The 19,689-nt window shown below is 37.9% G+C and overlaps 1 protein-coding gene across 4 annotated transcripts in view; it reads right to left on the minus strand.

Annotated features, from left to right (window-relative positions):
• FAM193A (family with sequence similarity 193 member A) overlaps positions 1-19,689 on the minus strand; it is a 76,213-nt gene that overhangs the window by 41,866 nt on the left and 14,658 nt on the right. For all 4 annotated transcript variants that reach the window (XM_064653389.1, XM_064653388.1, XM_064653387.1 and 1 more), the window contains exons 2-3: positions 3,542-3,607; positions 566-811 (exon numbers count right to left, since the gene is read on the minus strand). In XM_064653389.1, the coding sequence (XP_064509459.1) occupies positions 566-811; positions 3,542-3,607 (312 nt within the window). The remainder of the gene's footprint in view (positions 1-565; positions 812-3,541; positions 3,608-19,689) is intronic.

Below are 19,689 nucleotides of genomic sequence, written 5' to 3' on the forward strand. Positions count from 1 at the left end.
TGTATTAAATTGGTGTTTGCAGTGCTACCAAGAATAAGAAATTGTTATATGCATACTAGGCAAAGTTGTGCTTCCTTATTAAAACAATACAGGAAAGAAAAGACTGCAAAACACAGAGACACAGGCAAGTGTCAGTGCAAGTATAGTGACTCTAGAACACTGCTAAAAGAATAAGGAAAACTCAGATACTTTACCTCACAAAGAGGGAAAAACACACCATGAGCAGATGGTATAGAAGAGTGTAATGACTAAGGTCACACTTGTAAGAGTGAATTTAATTAAAGGGAGTAAGGACAAAGTTTGAGATATGGTGAATTAAAAGGCAAAAAACCCAGTAAGAAACAGATCTAAACCTTGCTCTACTCAAAAATCCAAAACTCAGATTCAGAACTCCTCATTTTTGAAACACCTAGCTGGTTCAGTTTACCTCACAGGAAAACCAACTCAAGATCTCCTAGAATGCTTCCTGAGCGTTTACAGTTGAAGTGATCCCAAAGCACAAAGTGCCATTCAGCCCACAACAACACATCTTCTCAGTGGAACAAACGGAAGTACTTGAACTTACCACAAGAGACTGCTCTATTGTAGCGTGCCTCTCCTCCTTTTCCACTGTTCTTCGACAGTCTGGACACACCCACAGTGGAAGATGCAGCATATTGTTTGCTTTTGGAGATGTGGAAAGTGCTGTTTTGCTAGAATTTTTCAGTCCGCTCTCTGAAAGCGAAGCATCTTTTCGTTCACTTCTACAAAGAAGACAATGCTCGCCAGTTGTGTACGGTGCCCTTTGGCCCAAGCCAAAGGTAAATGGTGTCTGCAAACAAATATGTTGATAGGTAACTGGTTATTGAGAGAATACACACCAGAAAAACTTATTCTCAGATTTGAAACAAACAAACAACCCCCCCCCCCCCCCCCAAAGAACAATGCACATATTTTACTGGTCATTATTAAATGGTGAATATTTAGAGCATCCCAAGATCAAACACATCAGTCTCAATATCCATGAGGCAAACAAGTCAGACTATGGATATATTCACATTTAGAAAAAAAATGTTTTCAGGGAGCATGGACCACAGCCTTTCCCTCTAAAACAATTCAGCCTAGATGCAATAATCTAGTAAGTGAAATTAAAAAGGGATAGTACAATTCCTTTTACTGTTGTCATCATTACAGATAAAAAGAAAAATAACTGCTCTTTGAAGTTCTGTGTAACCTCCTTTCTAATACTATGTGAAAAGAGATACTTTCAGCTACGCTTTTTACAAAATAAAAGTATAAATCAGTTTAAACAAAACCAATCAGGACGATCTTAAAATCCACTATCATCTATTGAATACAGTAGACTCAGTAAGTCAGGGGGACAGAGACAGTTCAAAACCTAAACTCTCCCTCTGTCTCTCTATGGTTCAGCCATGAAATGCTGATCATTCACCAAGACTGACAGTGAAAATCAAGTTGGGCTGCACAAGACAAAGAGAACCCAACTTTACTGGACATAAGTGAAACTGAGATGAAAGGAATAAAAAAGTGGCAGAATCACAGATTTGTCCCATTATATTGCAGCTACCAGCTCTGCCTTAATTACCATCATCTGTGTAAGCCTCAACATTGTTAAATTCTTTCTCAAAGATAAAGCAAAATTTAAATAAGTAATTCAAACATCCTTCTCAATACTGCTTAAACCTCAATACTAACAAAAATATTGCTTTCAAGATCTTGTAGGGTTGAACTGCGCAAGCACAGGTGAACAGTTCTTTAGATCAAAGGCCTAGTTCAAGCTAAAAGAGAATTAAATCACCACCTCTCTTCTTTTCTTCACAGCAACAACAAATCAATTCCCTATTGCTGACATCTAATGAAAAATGGCAGAGCATTACAAACTCTGATTTTTGTGTTCTTCACATTTGTAAAACTGACAGACTCAGCAATATGGAAAGAAAAACTAATAATTCTAGACATAAAAAAAGACACACTGAATTCATCTCCACAAGTATCCTCCTATCTTTCAGAAGTTCATGAGAAATTTAACAGATTTAGTAAAAACAGCTAATCACTTTACTTATTGATGCCACTCCTAGAATTCACACCTAGGGCAGGAAAAAGAACACCATCTCTCCAGGAGTCTACTGCAAGTTTGCAGAAAACCACCTTATTTGGGAAGATTCACTCTGCCTCCTGAAAGGTTGGGACTGACCAAATCCTTTGTTGGCTCTACAAGCACAAACAGATTTCTCAAGTTAAACACTCCTCTTGGCTGCCCTGCACTCAGCTGCAGATCTTATTAATGCCTAAAACCCCTGCATGCAGGAGGCCATGGCTGCTCACGAAAAACCTGAAAGTTTCCTTCCTAAATTTTTTTTGAAGCCAAATTAAGTCCCTGTTGGAGTGATGGTTATAGCTATCACAGGCAAATCCTTATGAACATCATCCAAGGACATCTTCCAACAAGCAGGAACAGCAGAGGACAAAACATGAAAGTTCAGAAGCTGAGACAACCTGACACTCTTTTGCAAAGGTTAAGGTCATGGCAAATGCACCCCAGACATACTGCAAGGACTCCTAGAAGTTAAGATGATGGTGTATAATTTGCTTAAAGCTGCATCACAATTATTATAAAAGCCATGGCAAACACAGAAGGAACAACAATCTTCATTCTGACCAACTCACAGACTCAGGAAAACCCTAACTATTTCCCCACTGGGCCCATATTTATGACAGATATGAAGTTTAAATTAAGGCACTTGGTTCCTAGAGCACAATGCACATCATGAATGAAAGTTAATTTAAGCAGTTTATTCCTAACAAAACTGACAGTTGGAACTTTGACAAAATCTAGATCATAAGCATCTCAGATACCTGCTATAGCTCTTTCATACTAAAATGAAGCTATGAATTGCAGTTTCTTAGTTATTTAAAAGATGATGAATGCAGTGACTGTTCATGTGATCACTTCACCAGGAGCAGGGGCAGTAAACTCTTCCTGGATTAGATGAGCTTGGAATTAGGTCACATACACATTTGTATGTGTCTTCAGTGCAATCAGAACAAAGTGTACATTTTGAGAAAAGCGAGATATTTTTCCACTAGTCAAGCTTCAAAAAGTGTGGGCTGCATCTCTACAAGAAAACACCCAGTCTCACTTTCTCTCTGAAACATGTTCAGATATAACATTCATAAATGAAAGCTGGAAGTAGGACAAATTGGAACAGAAATAACTGCACCTCTGCTATGTATTTAGATTTATTTCCAAGAATAACTTTATTACCATAAAACCGCGCAGATTTTTTTTTGAACATCCGTGTGCAATTTCAAGCATATTATAACAATAAAATTTTACTTAAAAAAAAAAAAAAGCTTTCACTGCTTTTTAAAGCTTGATTACTGAAATTATCAGAAACTAACTTCAGTTGGCAAAGTCCCAATCTCAAATAGAATTCTTTTTGAAGAGTTTGCTCTAGTATGTTTAATACTGTTTGGTATCTTTTCCCATTAGTAAATAATTCTGCAATCATATACACCCACAAAATTTGCCTGCACTTACCTGAGAAACACCTGTGAACTCTGATCCAACAGTACTGTCTGTAAACTGTGTACCATTTAGTGAAACCTGGAAAAAATCAATAATGGGTTGGTGACAATAGCTGAGTTTAATGCTAGAAGACCGTTACAAAAATGACACAAAACCTTCCCCTGTATTTGAGGGTTGATAAAACAGCTTTTGAAACTTCAATGACTAAAAAATTGCAGAGATGGAAAACTCCTTTTCTTTTGTAATAGAAGTTCTACAGATGTAAATTTTGCAATTTATGGATTTTAAACTTTTGCACAGTAGCTCCTCCAGTAGCAACTTCGAGGTGAAAGAATTGATATAGGAACACAGAAAATTCATAAGCACAATTACGGTTTTCCTTCAGTATTTGATTGTTTGTAATTAGCTTTTAAACTTCTATGGTGAATTGAAACAATTACAAGATTTTTGAAAGTTGAATACAATGCTACTCAGAAAAATATGCAGTATTCACCAGGAAGAGTATTCCACAGCAAGCCTCCAAAAGCCACTCAGCTATTCCACTGCAGCAGCTTCCTTCCTGCCCCAGGTTATAACTCCAACAGAAATCTCCCAGATCTCCTCTACTCCAGTGTAACAGAGACCACAGCAGGCAGCAGTGAAGCGCCTTTTACAAGTCCCAACTGTTCTCATACAGCATTATTTGAAGACACTAAATCAAGAGTAAAGTTAAGACAACACACAAATTCAAGCCCGTGACAATGAAGAGCCCTAGATCACACCAACTTGAAGAAAAAGCATTAGATTAAAAACAGCAGGAAAGGGGAAATAAAGTCAATTATATTATTCTTTACTTTCCTTCTTCTTGAGCAACCGTTGAGCTCCGGGATTTCAGATATCATTTTACCTCATGCCTCTGTTCCACCTTCCACATGTTTTTGCTAACCTCTTTTTGCCCTCCAGTTTTCCACCTACTGTTGTCAGATATTAATATCTCTAAGACTTATCTAAAGACCGTGATAAAAAGCGGTCTGTTTAATGTAGGACCCCCACACATCTTGTTTGTTGTATTGACAGAGGTCAGAAAATATTTCTGCCCTGCTACCAAACCATAAACTCTGACTGGAGCCTTCTTCAGTACAAAAGAGCATCCTTCAGATTTACACATCCACACAATTACCAATTGCTCAGTTTAGAGACAAGGGGATTATTGCAAAGCCATTATCTTCAGCTAGCTTTTTTCAAAGGCAAAAAAAATAATTTCAAAGAATTGCTAAAGCAAATACACACAAGAAACCACACAACTTCTCTTACATACCCTATGCTATGTTTCCAGAGTAGGTATTTAAGAAAAAAAAAACCCTCATATGCAAGCCAAGCATCTCAGACCTAAAATTATGGGAACAAAAATGCTGATGTGGAACAAGTTACCTCTTTTTATGGAGACACCTTCCAAAAAGTGAAAAAAACGAAGGTGTTTTTAATTAAAAGAAGTCTTCTTGACCAAGAAAAGATATCCTCTAGTCTGGAGGTCCACTGGTTTTTGGTATGCATATGTATTCAAAAACCAAGAAACCAGTAAGAAAGCTCAGAATGAAATTGGTATCTGCAGCTAAAATTTTATAATTTTTTTGAAAATTAATAAAAAGATAAGTTCATCAATATTATTAAAGGAGTACATTTACCTTCTTTACATTCAAGACAGTGGTAATGAGAAATGCATGAGCCATCACACTGAAACATGCAGGAACTGAGTGGCCAAGCTAAAAGCAGTCAGAAATGTTACAAAAGCAGAGACAAAAACAGTGGGAGGTTTAGTTACCCACTAAATGTCACAAGAAGCCAAGACAAAATTACTGAACATCAGGAATGACTGCTTCATGGAATGAGTTGTCATGTTGCTAACAAAAGAAAACACATCTCTTGATCCTAAGCACTGTGCAGAATTTGCTTAAAAATATTAGCATAACCCCCCCAGAATTTAGTAGTGACCTAAATATCTGCAGGAGGAACAAACACCAAGGAATTTTAAAAAAAGGAATTAGACAAATAGGAGGAAACAAAGAGAATCATCAAAAATTAAGTGTCTGTAGGCAATGAGATGTAAGACATTGTATGTGATGCTTGGAGCAAACACAAAAATCACAAAAAAAGACTTAAGTGGGGATGAATAATGACGTGACAGGCAAGAGAAGGAGGTGGCTAAATAACATATTAGAGAAAATATTAGAAGAATCTTGTAGAAGTTGTCCAAATGGGGCTCAAACAATAGCAAGCTAAAAACAGACTGAGAAAAAAAATACAATGAGACAGTTCCACAAATAATTTAAGGAAGAAAAAGAAGTATAAAAACTACAACTAAATCCTTTCTCAAGGCCCATAAGGAGAAAGGAACAGTAAGTAATCTGTGAGAATCTCTAAAGCTAAGGTAAGTAAACAAATAGAAACATTAAAAATGCTTAAAAAGCTAAGGTCACAGCAGAAACACCAGATTTATTTTTTCTATGTTCATGTTCACTGTGGAGGAGCTTAAAGATGTTCTCCCAGTGAAAGGCTTCTTTATGGAAGATGGATTAGAGGATCTGTTTCAAAGCAAAGCACTGCTAGAAAAAAACCAGAAAATGGACAAGTGAAAAATTAGCAAACCACCAAGAGTGGATGACATTCAGCCAAGAGTCCTAAAGGAGCTCAAGGACATTATCGTTGCACTAACAATTTCAGTATGTTAATTCTTGCTCTATACTTCAGCAGCACTAGAGGAGCAGATGATTTTTTAAATTATTTATTTATGAAGCTTTCAAAGATCTAGGAAACTGCAGTTATCCAAAGCCTATAGCAAGAAAGTGTCTGAGATTACAAAGTTAACTATCAGGATTAAATTCCACATGTAACTAAAGAGACAGGAAGAATGGCAGAAGGACCTTCCAAGATCTAGTTACGGGGCCATATGTTGACAGATATAACTCTGTGTGCAGAGAATTAAAGTGGAAGTTACAAGCTAGACAGCTGTCACTTCTGGATAACCCTAACTTTTTTTTTTTTTGTTAAATTAAACTTATTTTTACAGCCCTGAATATCCTTTTTAATGATTTTATAGTTTTATGTTTTAAAAACCCGTTTTGTGAAAGTGAATGCCAGAAGGAAGGCTGACATGGATCATCAGGAAAACATGAATCTCCACAAGAACTCTTCACCATAATGAAGTATGTGTGTGAAACCTTCCTGTTCTTGCTATAAATGGAATTTACAATGAAAAAGATATAGGGAAATATATCCTGTGTTTCTTAGAAGCTGCTGTCACACTAACTCACCTTCTTGAAAACAGTGATTTTCTAGAGAATAAGGCATGCATCATTTTGGCACAGTATAATTCATACCAAAAAGTGTGAAGAAGGAGAGAATCACAGCTTAAACAACAGTGCTTGATTACACCAGAATGACCTTGAAGAACCAGTTGAGCAATTAGAAAATAAGCACTCAGAGGCTGCCATAATTTGCTCTAATAGCCCGCCGCTATCGAAATCAGACCTTCAGGAGGCTCAGTGACATATTACTAGACAACACACCCCCATCTTTCTCCCAGCTGAGGCCTTGTGAAGCCACAAAGATCATGGAAGTGAGAGTGATACAACATTCTCGGGAGAGCTCAGGAGAAGAAAAGCACAGGAAGGAAATTTAGATTTGATGCATCATCACTGAACCCTAAACAGTTCAACAGAAATGTGATGTTAAAAAAAAATAAATGCAGGATTTAATAAAATTTCTCCTGGGGAAAACCAGCAGGGATATTCTGCACTGATTTTCTCAGGAAAGGTTTTGCTTTCTTAGAAAAGATAGACTAGAAAACAAAACAGTTTCCAAGGGACAATTCAGGCTACACTTTATTCTGCAAGGTCCTAATATAATATAGGTATTCCATACCACTTGGATCAATTACCTTATTTTTATATAGGGAGGTAAAAAATTAAGTTTGTTGAAAGATCTGTGAGTGTCTAACACACTAGAGAAAGGTACTGCACTTAACCCTGCTACCCTCTCAAAACCCATCCAGGTGTCTCATCCATGCCACTTGCTCTCCTGCCTGCATTTTTGTGCCAAAACCCATTTGCCACAGCTGTTCTGTGCTGAGCCTTCTCTCAGGCACTTCCAGGCAGTGAGCACACCCCAGCACTGCTCTGCAGCTCCTCAGAGCAGCTTTGCCTCGCTCCCCACCGCTGTCACCCAACACCATTTGGGAGGCAGCAGTCTCAGGTGCCCCTCCCTGGTGAAGATCCCCCTCCCCGAAGCCTGAGTGAAGCTCCAACTTGGGAGCTCTCCAGTCTCAGGCTGAGCTGTTCCTCTCCTCTCCCAGACACAGCTAAATCGGTCACAGAACTGCTGTTGGCAGATGAGTGATGCTTACAAAATCCTAAGTGACTCTCAGATATGAAGAATGATTTCTTTATGCATTTAGTTCAACAGAATAGCAAACTATCTGATTTCAGTGAGTGAAAATTTAGGATCCTTCCCTCCCTAACACAAACTGATATAAGGATAAGCCACTGCAAAAGTCAAACACATAGATGAGAGGAAAGAATGATGATAAGTGCATAAGAGAGGTTCAACAGTAGGTAACAAACAAAATCTGATGCATGATACCCCTGGATTGTAAGACCTGGAAAGACACACGGGGGGAGGGTTATTCTACACATCCACTGTAGTTCTCCCTCTCCATTCTCTAGCACCAAGCACTGTCAGACAGCACAGTGTGCTGGCCAGACCTCTAGCACATGAAGGTTTTAGGGTTTGTTTGCTTTAAACACTGCTCCTGAACTCCGCCAGTAGTGACCATATCCTCTGCAGTAACAATAGTCTCTGCACAATGTATATGACAGCAGTGAAGAGATATTATGATGTGAAAATCAACCATAAACTATCAATACTTATCCCTTCCTTAATCCTTTTTTAAGTCCACCAGTTAACATCTGGTACAACCCAGTTTTTCAGAGGAGGAGCAAACTGCAACAGATCTACTTGGCACTGTCATCCCTCTTGCCTATGAGATTTCATTTATTTCAACATTCTGAATATTTTTAATCTGCTTTAAGAAACCCAGGAACATTTTTAAAGGCATTGGTAGTACATGCTCAAGAGACTAAGAAAAGTACTGTCTGGTTTCCGTACTCTGGGCAGGCCAGTTCCATGCACCACATGAAAGCAAAAACAAACTCACCCACCGAAATACCGTAAGCCCTGTGAGATATCAACTGGTGCAAAACCAAAGCAAAACAAAGCATATGCCCAATAAAGCAGAATGTGCTCTACAAAAAACACTGTATTCCGTTATTTTTTCATGAAAGTATTTGTTGTTAAGGGTAATCTTAACACTGAAAGAAACGGTCCAGGGAGGTCTTGGAAAGAGATGAATGGTCACCCAGAACGATATTCAGGAATCCCCTTGGAGAGGACGAGCACATTAGTACTGGAGCTACGGGTGTATTTATGGTCAGTAGCAACATGGCCAAGAAATGCAGAAGTGCCCTCTGACACAGTGTGCCTGGGCCTGATGCACTGTGGCTGGGCTGGCCCAAGGTCATTGAAAGTCCCTGTCCATGGTCATGAAAGTCTGACACCCAAGTGGCAGGCGAACAGGAAACTTTTCCAACAGAAGGTAAGACAGAAGTCTGTGGAGCTCTTATTTTTAATTTTTAAATAACCCCCAAAAGAACTAAAGTTTCTGCAGAAGGAAAGCATGACCTCTTAGAAAAGCATATCAAAATGATATTTTAAGATTAAATGTAAGAATTTTCTTCCTAGCACTGGAGTAAGGAGAATGCAAAATTAACACATCCAACAGCAGGCAGGAAAATAATCAGCAATATGCAACACATTTCCAGGTTCATTAGCAGAGCAACATTCAAGAAACTCAAGCAGCTATCAGAGTCTATTATTATTATTTTAAAGAAAAAGAAAAAATCTTTCTACATCAGTTGCAGAAAATTTAATTGCAAAGAGCTTTTAATCAGTAGATTGAAAATAAGTATATGTTTGATGGGCAACAGTGAGAAGTTTGGAGGTTTCCACTCCAAACATGGTTTAGTGTTATGCAGTAGTGAAACATATCTTGGGGGGAGGAGAGTGTGTATGTGAATAAAGACCACCAAATACTCTTATTAACTATAAAGGTAAAAGATAAACACACTACCATAGTACCTCTCCCTGAGTTAGGAGTGTTTTGTTTAAGAAGCTGACATAAACATCTAAATTTTTCTTGTGCTAATCACACTTCTCTAGTATGATTGAATATGCACTGAATAGAATGCAGTTATATTTCCTAATACACACTTGCTTGCCAGGCAGTCTCAATATTACAGGAGAGACAGTGCCAGATAAAGTGATTATTGATTAGCTGCAAGTGTCACCAACAGGGAAAGTTGTGAAGGTTTCCGACACAAAGATCCTTGATTTTACCAAGGATGCTGAAATACCAAATAAAAACCAGGCAAAGCAAAGACAAGATGATAATTATTAAAGTTCATACATCCATATTAAGGCAGCCAATACCTGATCTGGTCAATTGATTAATTTTGCAAATTATCAATTCATTTTACCAAGCATGCTGTCCTCAGCATCAATATTCACAAACACCTAAATTATCATTTCCCAGCCCAGCCCGCTTTATTTTAGTGTAGTCCACACTCTTGAGATTGAAAATTTTTCAATGAAAAAAACCATACCCATAAACAAGTCAATGATACCAGAAGTCAGTCCTTTGGTACTTCTTAAAAAAGCTGCTGGACTACACACAATTTCAGAGAATCTTTAAATCTTTATGTCAATCATCAGGGATACAGAAAAGTGAAAGCTGCAGAAGTTCCAACAGTCAGACTCTGTATTTTAAATTTTTGATATTACTCTCAAATAATATAGATAAACTACTTTTTAGGTCTGAAATAATTAAGTAGCAGAAGAAAGAGAGGTTGCCAGAAGCTGAACAGTCACGAGTAAAGTGTTAGTGAGAAGCCTGGCAGAGGCTCCAGAGGGCAAAAGCACTGCACATCAATACAGCGAACGTGTCGACTCAACCCTTACTTACATTGGTATCTAACACACAGCAAACTTATGCTCAACAGCTATTTTACTTAACAGAAATCATTAACATCATACCAGAGAGCTCAGTCAAATACATAACCTCAGCAATCTGTTCTGATGTAGAAACAGGCCTAAACCCCACTCAAAAGCCAAGGAGCTCAGCAGGACCTGAGTGCACAGTGCCCTCCCAGTCACTGAGGGTGTTTGTGGAAGCAGATTTGCTGCAGAACACCATGTGAGAGACATCAACCAGCTGTGACAGCCAACATGTTATTGCTGTAGGTACCACCTTGTGTATATACGTCTGGATGGGGCTGGTTAGAAATCTTGGGACTGTAAAGCACATCAGCGTATTGTGTCCTGCTTCTCTGTCATGCTTAGCCAGCAGGAATTATGTACTTACTACTCAAGGGTTAAACACAGGGAATGCTGGCACTACGAAAAGATGATCCATCTAACTCAAGAATTCATACTCGTTTTGTTTGTAAAGACAAGCAAAAGCCAGGAAAACACCGAGCAGAGAGCACAGTGTTGCACTCAGTTACAAACCCAACTACGTGCGACAATCTAACGAGGCTCTTGTCAAACAGGTCACTCATTTAGCCCTCCAACAGGCAAAGTATGATATTACTTCATATTATGAAAAATCTATTAAGAGTTTTTAAGATAATATTTGGCAATAGTCATCGTATTAAACCAAAATTAGGCACTCACTATCCAAGCATCTCCACAGAAAATGCTTATGAGCAAAATGGTTTCTATCTCTTTTGACCTGTGCTACTGCCAAAATAAAGTTTGTGAGATCCAAGGTTAATCCCTCTTTAGCCAATATAACAGTCTTCTTATATGAATAATGAGGAAAATTACAAACAAAATCAACATTATGAGACTTCAATAATTTTAGTGACACTTCTTCTGCAATTTTAATCTTTTTTTATGTGATAACATTGATTTCCAGTGTTTTCTTTATTAAGTAAAATCAGCCACTACAGAATCTGACTAACCCGAAAGACAGGTTCTCTGAAGGCTTCCCTTCTTCAACAAGGTCTTATTATTAAAACTTCTCACCTGGCTTTAAGTAAACATAACACTACTTTCATGGTTTAGTAAAAGCTATTCCTAAAGTAAATTGTTGATGTCAAACAAGCTGACAAGCTGAGGGTGGGGAGACTTAATCTAGAAAGCTCGATCTATCCTGCATGTAGATAAGGCAAGTGTACTATGAATGGCTCAAAACCCCAACGTTATTCCTCTCCCCACACCCTCAAAGATCTCAAACCTGATTTGCTTCTTTTCCAACAGTGAAATCCTTTAAGACCTTTGATACTAAGTCAGAATGTCAAAGAAATTTTCAACAGAAACTGAAATTTCAAGTTATACTTTTCCCAATTGAAGCCTTTGTCATTATGTAAGTTCAATTTACGGAGAGGAATTTTAAAAAGTGTAAGTAGCAGGTATATACAAGACTTGTTCAAAAAGACCAATACTTTCCAGTTTAGCAACAGTTCTGATTTAAGAGTGATGGTGGGGGTGGGTGGGGAGGTTGTCCCCATCTCACCCATTTGGAGAGATCCCCTAAAACAAAACCAAGATGACTAAGTGTGTACCACCTCCTGCTAAAACTCAAGTCTAAGATACTTGGCCAACAAGACTTTGTGCCAAGGAATTTTTATAAGATATAAGTATTTACATGCTCATCACGGGGCAGGAAGCAGCAGGAGGAGGATAAATCACCTGTACACAGCCCTGTTCTTCAACATAAGCCATAACACTACTAGTCAGAGAAAGTTGAAAGCATCTAATTCCTCCATGGTTTGGAAAAGTGCTGGTCATGCACTGTTAGCATCTGCTGGATCAAATACATGGATACCTTTTAAAAGTCTGTGCAAAAAGTATATGTAATTAAGGTATTGTTTTGTTTGTGTGACCAGATGCACAGAAAAACCTCAAAATTGGAGCAGGGAGGAAGGAAATCAGACAGCACTGAGCAGTGCAGAATAGGAAGAAAACCAGTTTTCTAATTCTGGTTCTTTAAGACTAAAGTCCTCTGAAAATAAGTAAAGCACCATTTCTGGTGTATTTACATAAAACTGATTATTTAGCTGATGTATCTTTTTTTCCTTTGGGTCCTCAGTGCCAAAATAAAACAATTCTACTGTAGCACAGTAATCAGAATAAACTGAAGTCTAACAGCTACTTAAAATTCACAAACCCATCAAGCCTGGTCTGACAAAAAGTCTTACTCAGAAACACAGCCATCTAAAGTGACATGACCTATGCTGCAAATAAAGGTGCCTGAAGCTCCCCAGGGACAGGGTTTTTTCTCAGCAGAACCTCAAAAAGATGACTTTGAAGTAGTACTTTGAAAGGAAGACAGATATTGCTATTCTGTAATGAGTTTTAAGGAAGCAATGTCTATATTCTGTGCCATTCCTCCCACACATTCTTCAATAGCACACTCAGTTTTTCTTTTAGTTGAATCAATTTAAAATACATCCTTCAGGAAATGAGCACCTGTTAGGAAATAAGGAGTTCACAGGTTATAGTGCCACAATATGAAAATGTCAGCACACAAAAAAAGCTATGATCTCTACAGGAACTATGAAGAATTCATAATCCAAAATTAAAAAGATGGAATTCTGATCTGTATCCCATTACAAGACAGAATGATCTACAATCACTTAACTTTTTAACTGGAAGTTAAAGCAAGGTTGTACTCAAAGAAGAGATTTTTTCACCTATTTTGCTTTACTGAACAAGGTGAAATCACTTCCTTGGGCGTTAATTTGAATGATGCAGACCTTAACTATTCATTCCATCAAACTTGCAGATGGGTAATACTCACTCCTACCTCAACCACTCCAATGAAATCCCCCTCTCTTTCTTCTATTTTGAAAAGTCTGATGTGGCAACTAATCACTATCAAATAATACTCTAAGGAGAAAAAAATTAAGAAACAGACAGTAGCTTTGCAGAATGAAGTGTACAGACCCTATCAGAAGTCCTACTGCATTCTGAAGATACTCAATTCTGTGTTGAATTCTACTGCTAAAAACAAACCTAAACTGTAACTAAGAAAAATCCCTAAGCACTGTCTGGCACATGATCTCATGACATTTCTCTTGACAAAAGGCCAAAGACCTTCCCGAATTAATTCCTGTTTGGATGCTCCTTCCATAGGATATGATCTAAAATAATTGCTATTTGAAAACTTCAAGTAGCAAATAATCTACCTAAACCAGAATTAATCTGGGCTCAGAATGAAACAGCAAATATTGCTCTTCATCATCACTTTTCTTCTGTTACATATTCAGATGCTTCAATCTGATGAGCCTTTTTTCCCCTTACCTTCTGAGAAACTGGACAAAGTGAATCAACAGGCCCTTGGAAGTCAGCAACACACACAAATGGGAACACAGACAAATGGGATCATCCTTTCTACTAGTACTTCCTACTTCCTGGGTAGCCACAAGAACTGGTAATTCAGGCAGAAATCCCTGCTGGACAGCAAACAGCCTCCCATTTGCTACCACTGTGAACAGATTCAAGGGCCAGGCCAATCTTTTTTTTTTCTTTTTTTAACACACAGAATATCATACAGCCAGGCAGAGGCCATCAGCACAGCTATTCTAAAGATCACTCTAGTTAAGTCACATGAAATTTGGCAACACTTCCATGAATACTGGTTGTAACATATGAACAAATACTGGTTTTCATCAATCAGCTGAGAGCTCTTATTATCCCTTTCTGGGGGGAAGGGGAAGAAAAAAGAAAGAGAAGCGAGAAGCTGCACTTTTATCTGACTATTAAACTTTACTCTGCAAACTACAGCATCGCTATCTGTACAAATGGGCAGCTTCAGCTGATGAGCCATTTCCCTGTAGCATCATAAATAAGAGAAAAAATTCAATTCCAGAGTAAAATAAAATTATTTTGCTCATTAAAACCAATAATTTTTAAAAAATCTCTATTCACGCTTAGGGCAGTAAATTAATACAGAATTCAGAACAGAAATATTACAGCCAGCATAGTGTAATAAACAATGCCACTTCAGCAAAGAAATAATGAAGATAGGAAAAAATCAGAGCTCTAAGTTTTGAAGTAAAAAATTAAATACCAATCAGAAAGCTGCAAACTGTAACATAAGCTTATGCTCATCTTTATAGTTATGATTTCATAACTATTTTCTCAAAGAAAAATGTTTTTAAACAGAGCAAAACCCAATAGCTACAATAAGTATGAGCCTATCAGCTCTTAAATTGTGTGTAACCAAGAAACTACAGCTTGCCTATACTTGTGCAAGCAATCATTCGGATAAATAAGACTGTTTATTCAGATTAAAGCCAGTAGCAATTAATATCCTTATCTTCTTTGTATCTTGCATTGCACTGACCTGAAGTACTGCATGTAAATTGAAGAATATGTTACTAATAATTGGTTATTTTTAAGAAGTATCACTGTGCATATGTATATTTAATGATTTGTACTGATGATTCCATAACTACTTCTCTTTCATCCTATTCAACTAATTATTCTTAGTTTACAACTGTCAGAATTTTCCAACTGCCAGCTTCAAATCAAGAAATTGCACATCTTAAAGGAAAATTAAAAAAGAGATACTGACAAGTTTCTCGTGCTGTATTTGCAACCAAATATCCCTTCTGAGATTAATTCTCTATCAAGATTGGGAAGCGAATGGGCATTTTGTTACACCAACGGCTTACGGTCATCACTGAGGCTGCAAAAAGAAAACATGACTCCAACATGCATCACACTGTTTTCAAGAGACATTGGGAAGTATTAGTGCTGCTTCACAGCCCTCTGGAGGAGACCTCATTTGGTCAAGCACCTTCAAGGAAGGACTAACTGGAACAGACATGGTGACAGCCAAGCAGGGCCGTCAGCAAGAGCCCTGGCTCGTTTAGCTTAGCGAAGCAATGAAGTTCTCTGCAGAGGTACTGGGGATGGGCAGAAGACAAGAATTAAAATGAGGACAGGGAAGCAGAGTAAAGTGTCCTGGAATACTCTCAAAGTGAGGGATAAGTCTATCAGTCACAGCACGAAGGACGCAGAGCAGAACTGAAGATCTGGTAGTGAAGATCTATTTCAAATGGAGCTGAATTAGCAAATGAAAGGCATTATGGTATTTCTACAGACAGGCAGTACCAAAAAAGCCGCCTGTATCCCTTCACATTTTTATCACCCTTCACATGGAAAAGCTTTGTGGTCACCCAAATATATCTGCAACTCAACTGTACTAGATGAGCTGGCTTAGTCTTCTGGGTGATTTTTTCAATTCTATTTGCAGCAGGGGAGAAGAAGGTAAATTTGCCTACAATGGTTTTTATAAAGCTCTTACATACCTTTTTACATTGCATTTAAAATAAAAAGCAAAAAAATAATATTTTAAGTTATGTATAAAGGTATGGACAATTTGCAAGCTAAAGCAAACTTGAAAATCTGAAACCAAATTAAAATCATAAGGGGAGGAAATCATGTCTCTTATTTGTGGATGTACAGGAATTAATAAGATCAAAAGAGTTTCCAGCACAGAATTAAATGCTATCCCCATCTGACAAGTGAAATGGTAGCAAGTACACAAAATAACAGAACTAACTTAAGCACAGATAAGCTTAGACTTCAGTGAAAAAATACTTGGATCTGTAATACTTCAGTGTGCAGCTACCAAGAACCCAGGCTCTCCAGCGGAAAAAGGGAGAGAAGGAGATTTTGCTTTCATTACACACATTACAAATTCTTTAGGAGCACACATCCCATCCCACATGCAATACATCCCTTCTTGGTAGCTAAATATGACACAGAAACAGAGCCAATCCACCTCCTTCCAGGATTCTGCCTTTACTGTTCTAGGAATATGTTCAATATTTTCCCAGCAATTTTGCAGTCACATGTGCTAAAAGATACCAAAAGCTAATAATGAACATGATTTGAGCATTTATTTTCCCCAGTACAATGGTCAGTCTTCTGAGCAGGTAGTTAAAATGCCTCAAAAATCTCTCAACTAGCCCTGACACATAACAAGCATGCATATACCTTTTTTCCTAATACAGAGTTGCTAGAGATTTAATCTGTTGTTTATACTTCAATCCTGAATAGAAATATGTAAAATTAATAGGATTATGCAAAAAACCACCAAAATGTGCCTGTACTTTCCTTATGAACAGTAAGAAGCATTCATCCAAAGGCAAGTGTAAGATGCATAAGACAACATTTAGAAGGCAGCTACTCGACTGTGTAACTTCAATGCTACAACTGTAAATGCCCTACTCCAGGAATTATGCTACACAAAAATGACCTCACCTGTTAACTAGTAAAAGGTTAAAACATACACACTCCTGACAGTAAAACCTCAGAGTATTAAGTAAAGCCATGCATGGGAGAGGACATTTTCAGAAAGATCCACCAAATACAATTTCTGAAACTAGCCATGTTTTTCCCACAGCAGAGAAACAGAAAAGTCAGACAAATTGCATACCCTGTACGTGGACATGACACAGACAATACAAGCCAGAGAAATAGTTCTCCATTTCTCAGCCCATTCAATTCTGCAAAAATCAGCATCAGTAAGAAGCAGAGTCCTATTTTAACAGTTAAGACTTAAGAGCAATCACCAAAATTACAGGAGAAGATGCAGCAAGTAAGCTTTAACATCAGAACTGCATTCAAAGGCTGTTTCTAACAAATCACTACAAAGTTAATAAAACCACAAGTTACACAAATATCCAGAGAACATTACCTCAGTCCTTGCACTTCATTACCCTCAAACTCCCCAGCTCTTGATGCTCAGCATACACCCATACACCACACTACTGAAACAGAACACGTCATTTCCTTCAACTACCAGCATGGGAGGCACCAGAAATTTACTGAATCGACTGAAGAAACATGTAAAATTTGAAGTCCTTTGACCCAAGCATTTGATTTACTGCTGCAACTTAAGAAGCAGAGATCAGTGTGTCCAAGAGTCTATCTCACCAAAATGCAGGGGTGTATATGGCAGGAAGACAACCATGAATCCAACATACATACCAGGAACAAAAGAAGAAAAGTGGCATCTCCAAAACTCTCATCTGGAATGTTCCTAGACCCAAGCATGTAAGGGTTATAATGAGAAGTGAGCCAAATTTATGTCCTGGACTGGATTTGTAGGAACACTTGCCTATATTTCTTATACTGAGTAGGATCACTCTTTTGGGGGGGGAGGCATTAAGGAGAAGCAGGAGCAGCTGAGCTGAGACATCTGTAACTGCAAAGTCTTTAAGACAATCTATGAGGAGACTACAAAGTCTTTAAGGCAATCCACGGAAAGACTGTGAAAAACAAGGCAGCTAAAGAGCTGTATCAGAGAAAATGCCATAGAGAACAAGCTGTCTGCTGGCCCTGCCTTGGGCTGTGTACTTGGGCTTGTCTGGATGTTCTCTGCCTCCTTCAGTAACTTGTCAGAGGAGCAGAAATCACATCTATCAAGTCTAACCAACAGGCAGATGTGCATCACCTCTAAGGCATCGCAGAAAGCTGCTCAACATTCATTCATAACACCAGCTACTGTTTGTGAATATTTTACACTAGGACCATGAGCAAAACATCAGGAGTCCAAAGATGATATACCAGGGCAATCTGAAAAGGAGCCTAAAAGAACAGGTAATTATTCACAAAAGTTCATAAAATCCAAACAACCAATCCATCAGTCTTAGATATATGCATACAAATGTATGAAGCATAAGAAAAGGAGTTAGAATTCTCTGAACATGATTAAGGCTATGACCTACTCCATAAGAGTCCCTTTCCTGCTGGAATACTAACACAGAGGATTGAGTCAGTTCACAGAAAAACAAAAAACACAACAAACCCTCAAACACATAAAAACCCAAACCAAACAAATCCAAGTGCCCAGGAGCGTTATGCTCTATACCCAAAGGACACAAGCATCACAAATGCAGAGAGATATCCTGGAAGTCTGTAAATAATAAAAGGAAGAAAGCATGTGAGTGCAAGCAATCTGTAAGCTTACTACAGACCATCAAAAATAGTCAAGAGACAGGAGATATTCTTTCTGATCACGTAGAAGAGGGAAAAAAGCATAAAAATTCTTATTACAAGATACTAAGAACCCAGGCTCCTACTGAAACTGATTCAAGGAACTTACATTTTTAAAACACAGAAAGCAACTGGAGACACTTCCTTTAGCTGTAGCCAGTAAGAAAAAAAGTGGTTGACAGTAAACAATAAGAGGCAGTTTCACTGGAAGTGAACCATCAAGTCAAGAGTTACTGCAAAGGGAAAGGAAGGAAGAACAGCAAGAGACAGATTTAACATTACTAAATAAGAGCTCACAGAAGGCAAGTCTACAGCAAGGAAGAGCTAATTCTCAAATGACACAATAGATACAAACAAATTCAAGAAAATCAAGCACAGCAAAAGAATAGAAAACATAGGAAGAGAATAATGACTCAGAAAAAGCATGCAAAAGGAATAACAAGCATAACAATGGCAAGAGAATACAAGGGAAAAATATAAAAGGCTAAAGACACAAAACGAAATAATTCTCACAAAACAGCCTGAGGCTACTAAGAAATCATTCTATCAGTACACTACTACTACTACTACTACTAAGAGAATTTCTCCATTACTGAATGAAGAGAGAAAACAGATTCATGAAGAACAAGTCCTCACCAAAGAGATCAACTACAAGCAGGTGACTTGCACAATTAACAAAATTAAATAGGTAAAAATATCCACCCCTAATAGTTGATTATCGGAAATGGCCATACTTAGATTTTAGACTTTTTTCCAAGCTGGCTACATCTGATAACACTCAACAAAGTTGCTCAGGAAATCCTCTGGGCTATCTCAAAAATAAATAATCCCATCTTTGAAAACTCATGGAGGATACCTTGGATAACTAGAAGCTTAGAAAAAGGTAAACTATATAAGCCGTTTCTTTAAAGCAAAGAAATAACATCACCCCTCAAAAATGACCCCAAAGCTGAGGGAGAAAAAAACAGCTGGTGAAGGGCAGAAACACCTGAGGAGTGGCTTATCTTTAGTTCCCAGAGAAGTTAAATATAATCAAACAAGTCTTTTAAATA

Source organism: Pseudopipra pipra, chromosome 4 (genome assembly GCF_036250125.1).
Source record: "Pseudopipra pipra isolate bDixPip1 chromosome 4, bDixPip1.hap1, whole genome shotgun sequence".
Classification (NCBI taxonomy): Eukaryota; Metazoa; Chordata; class Aves; order Passeriformes; family Pipridae; genus Pseudopipra; species Pseudopipra pipra.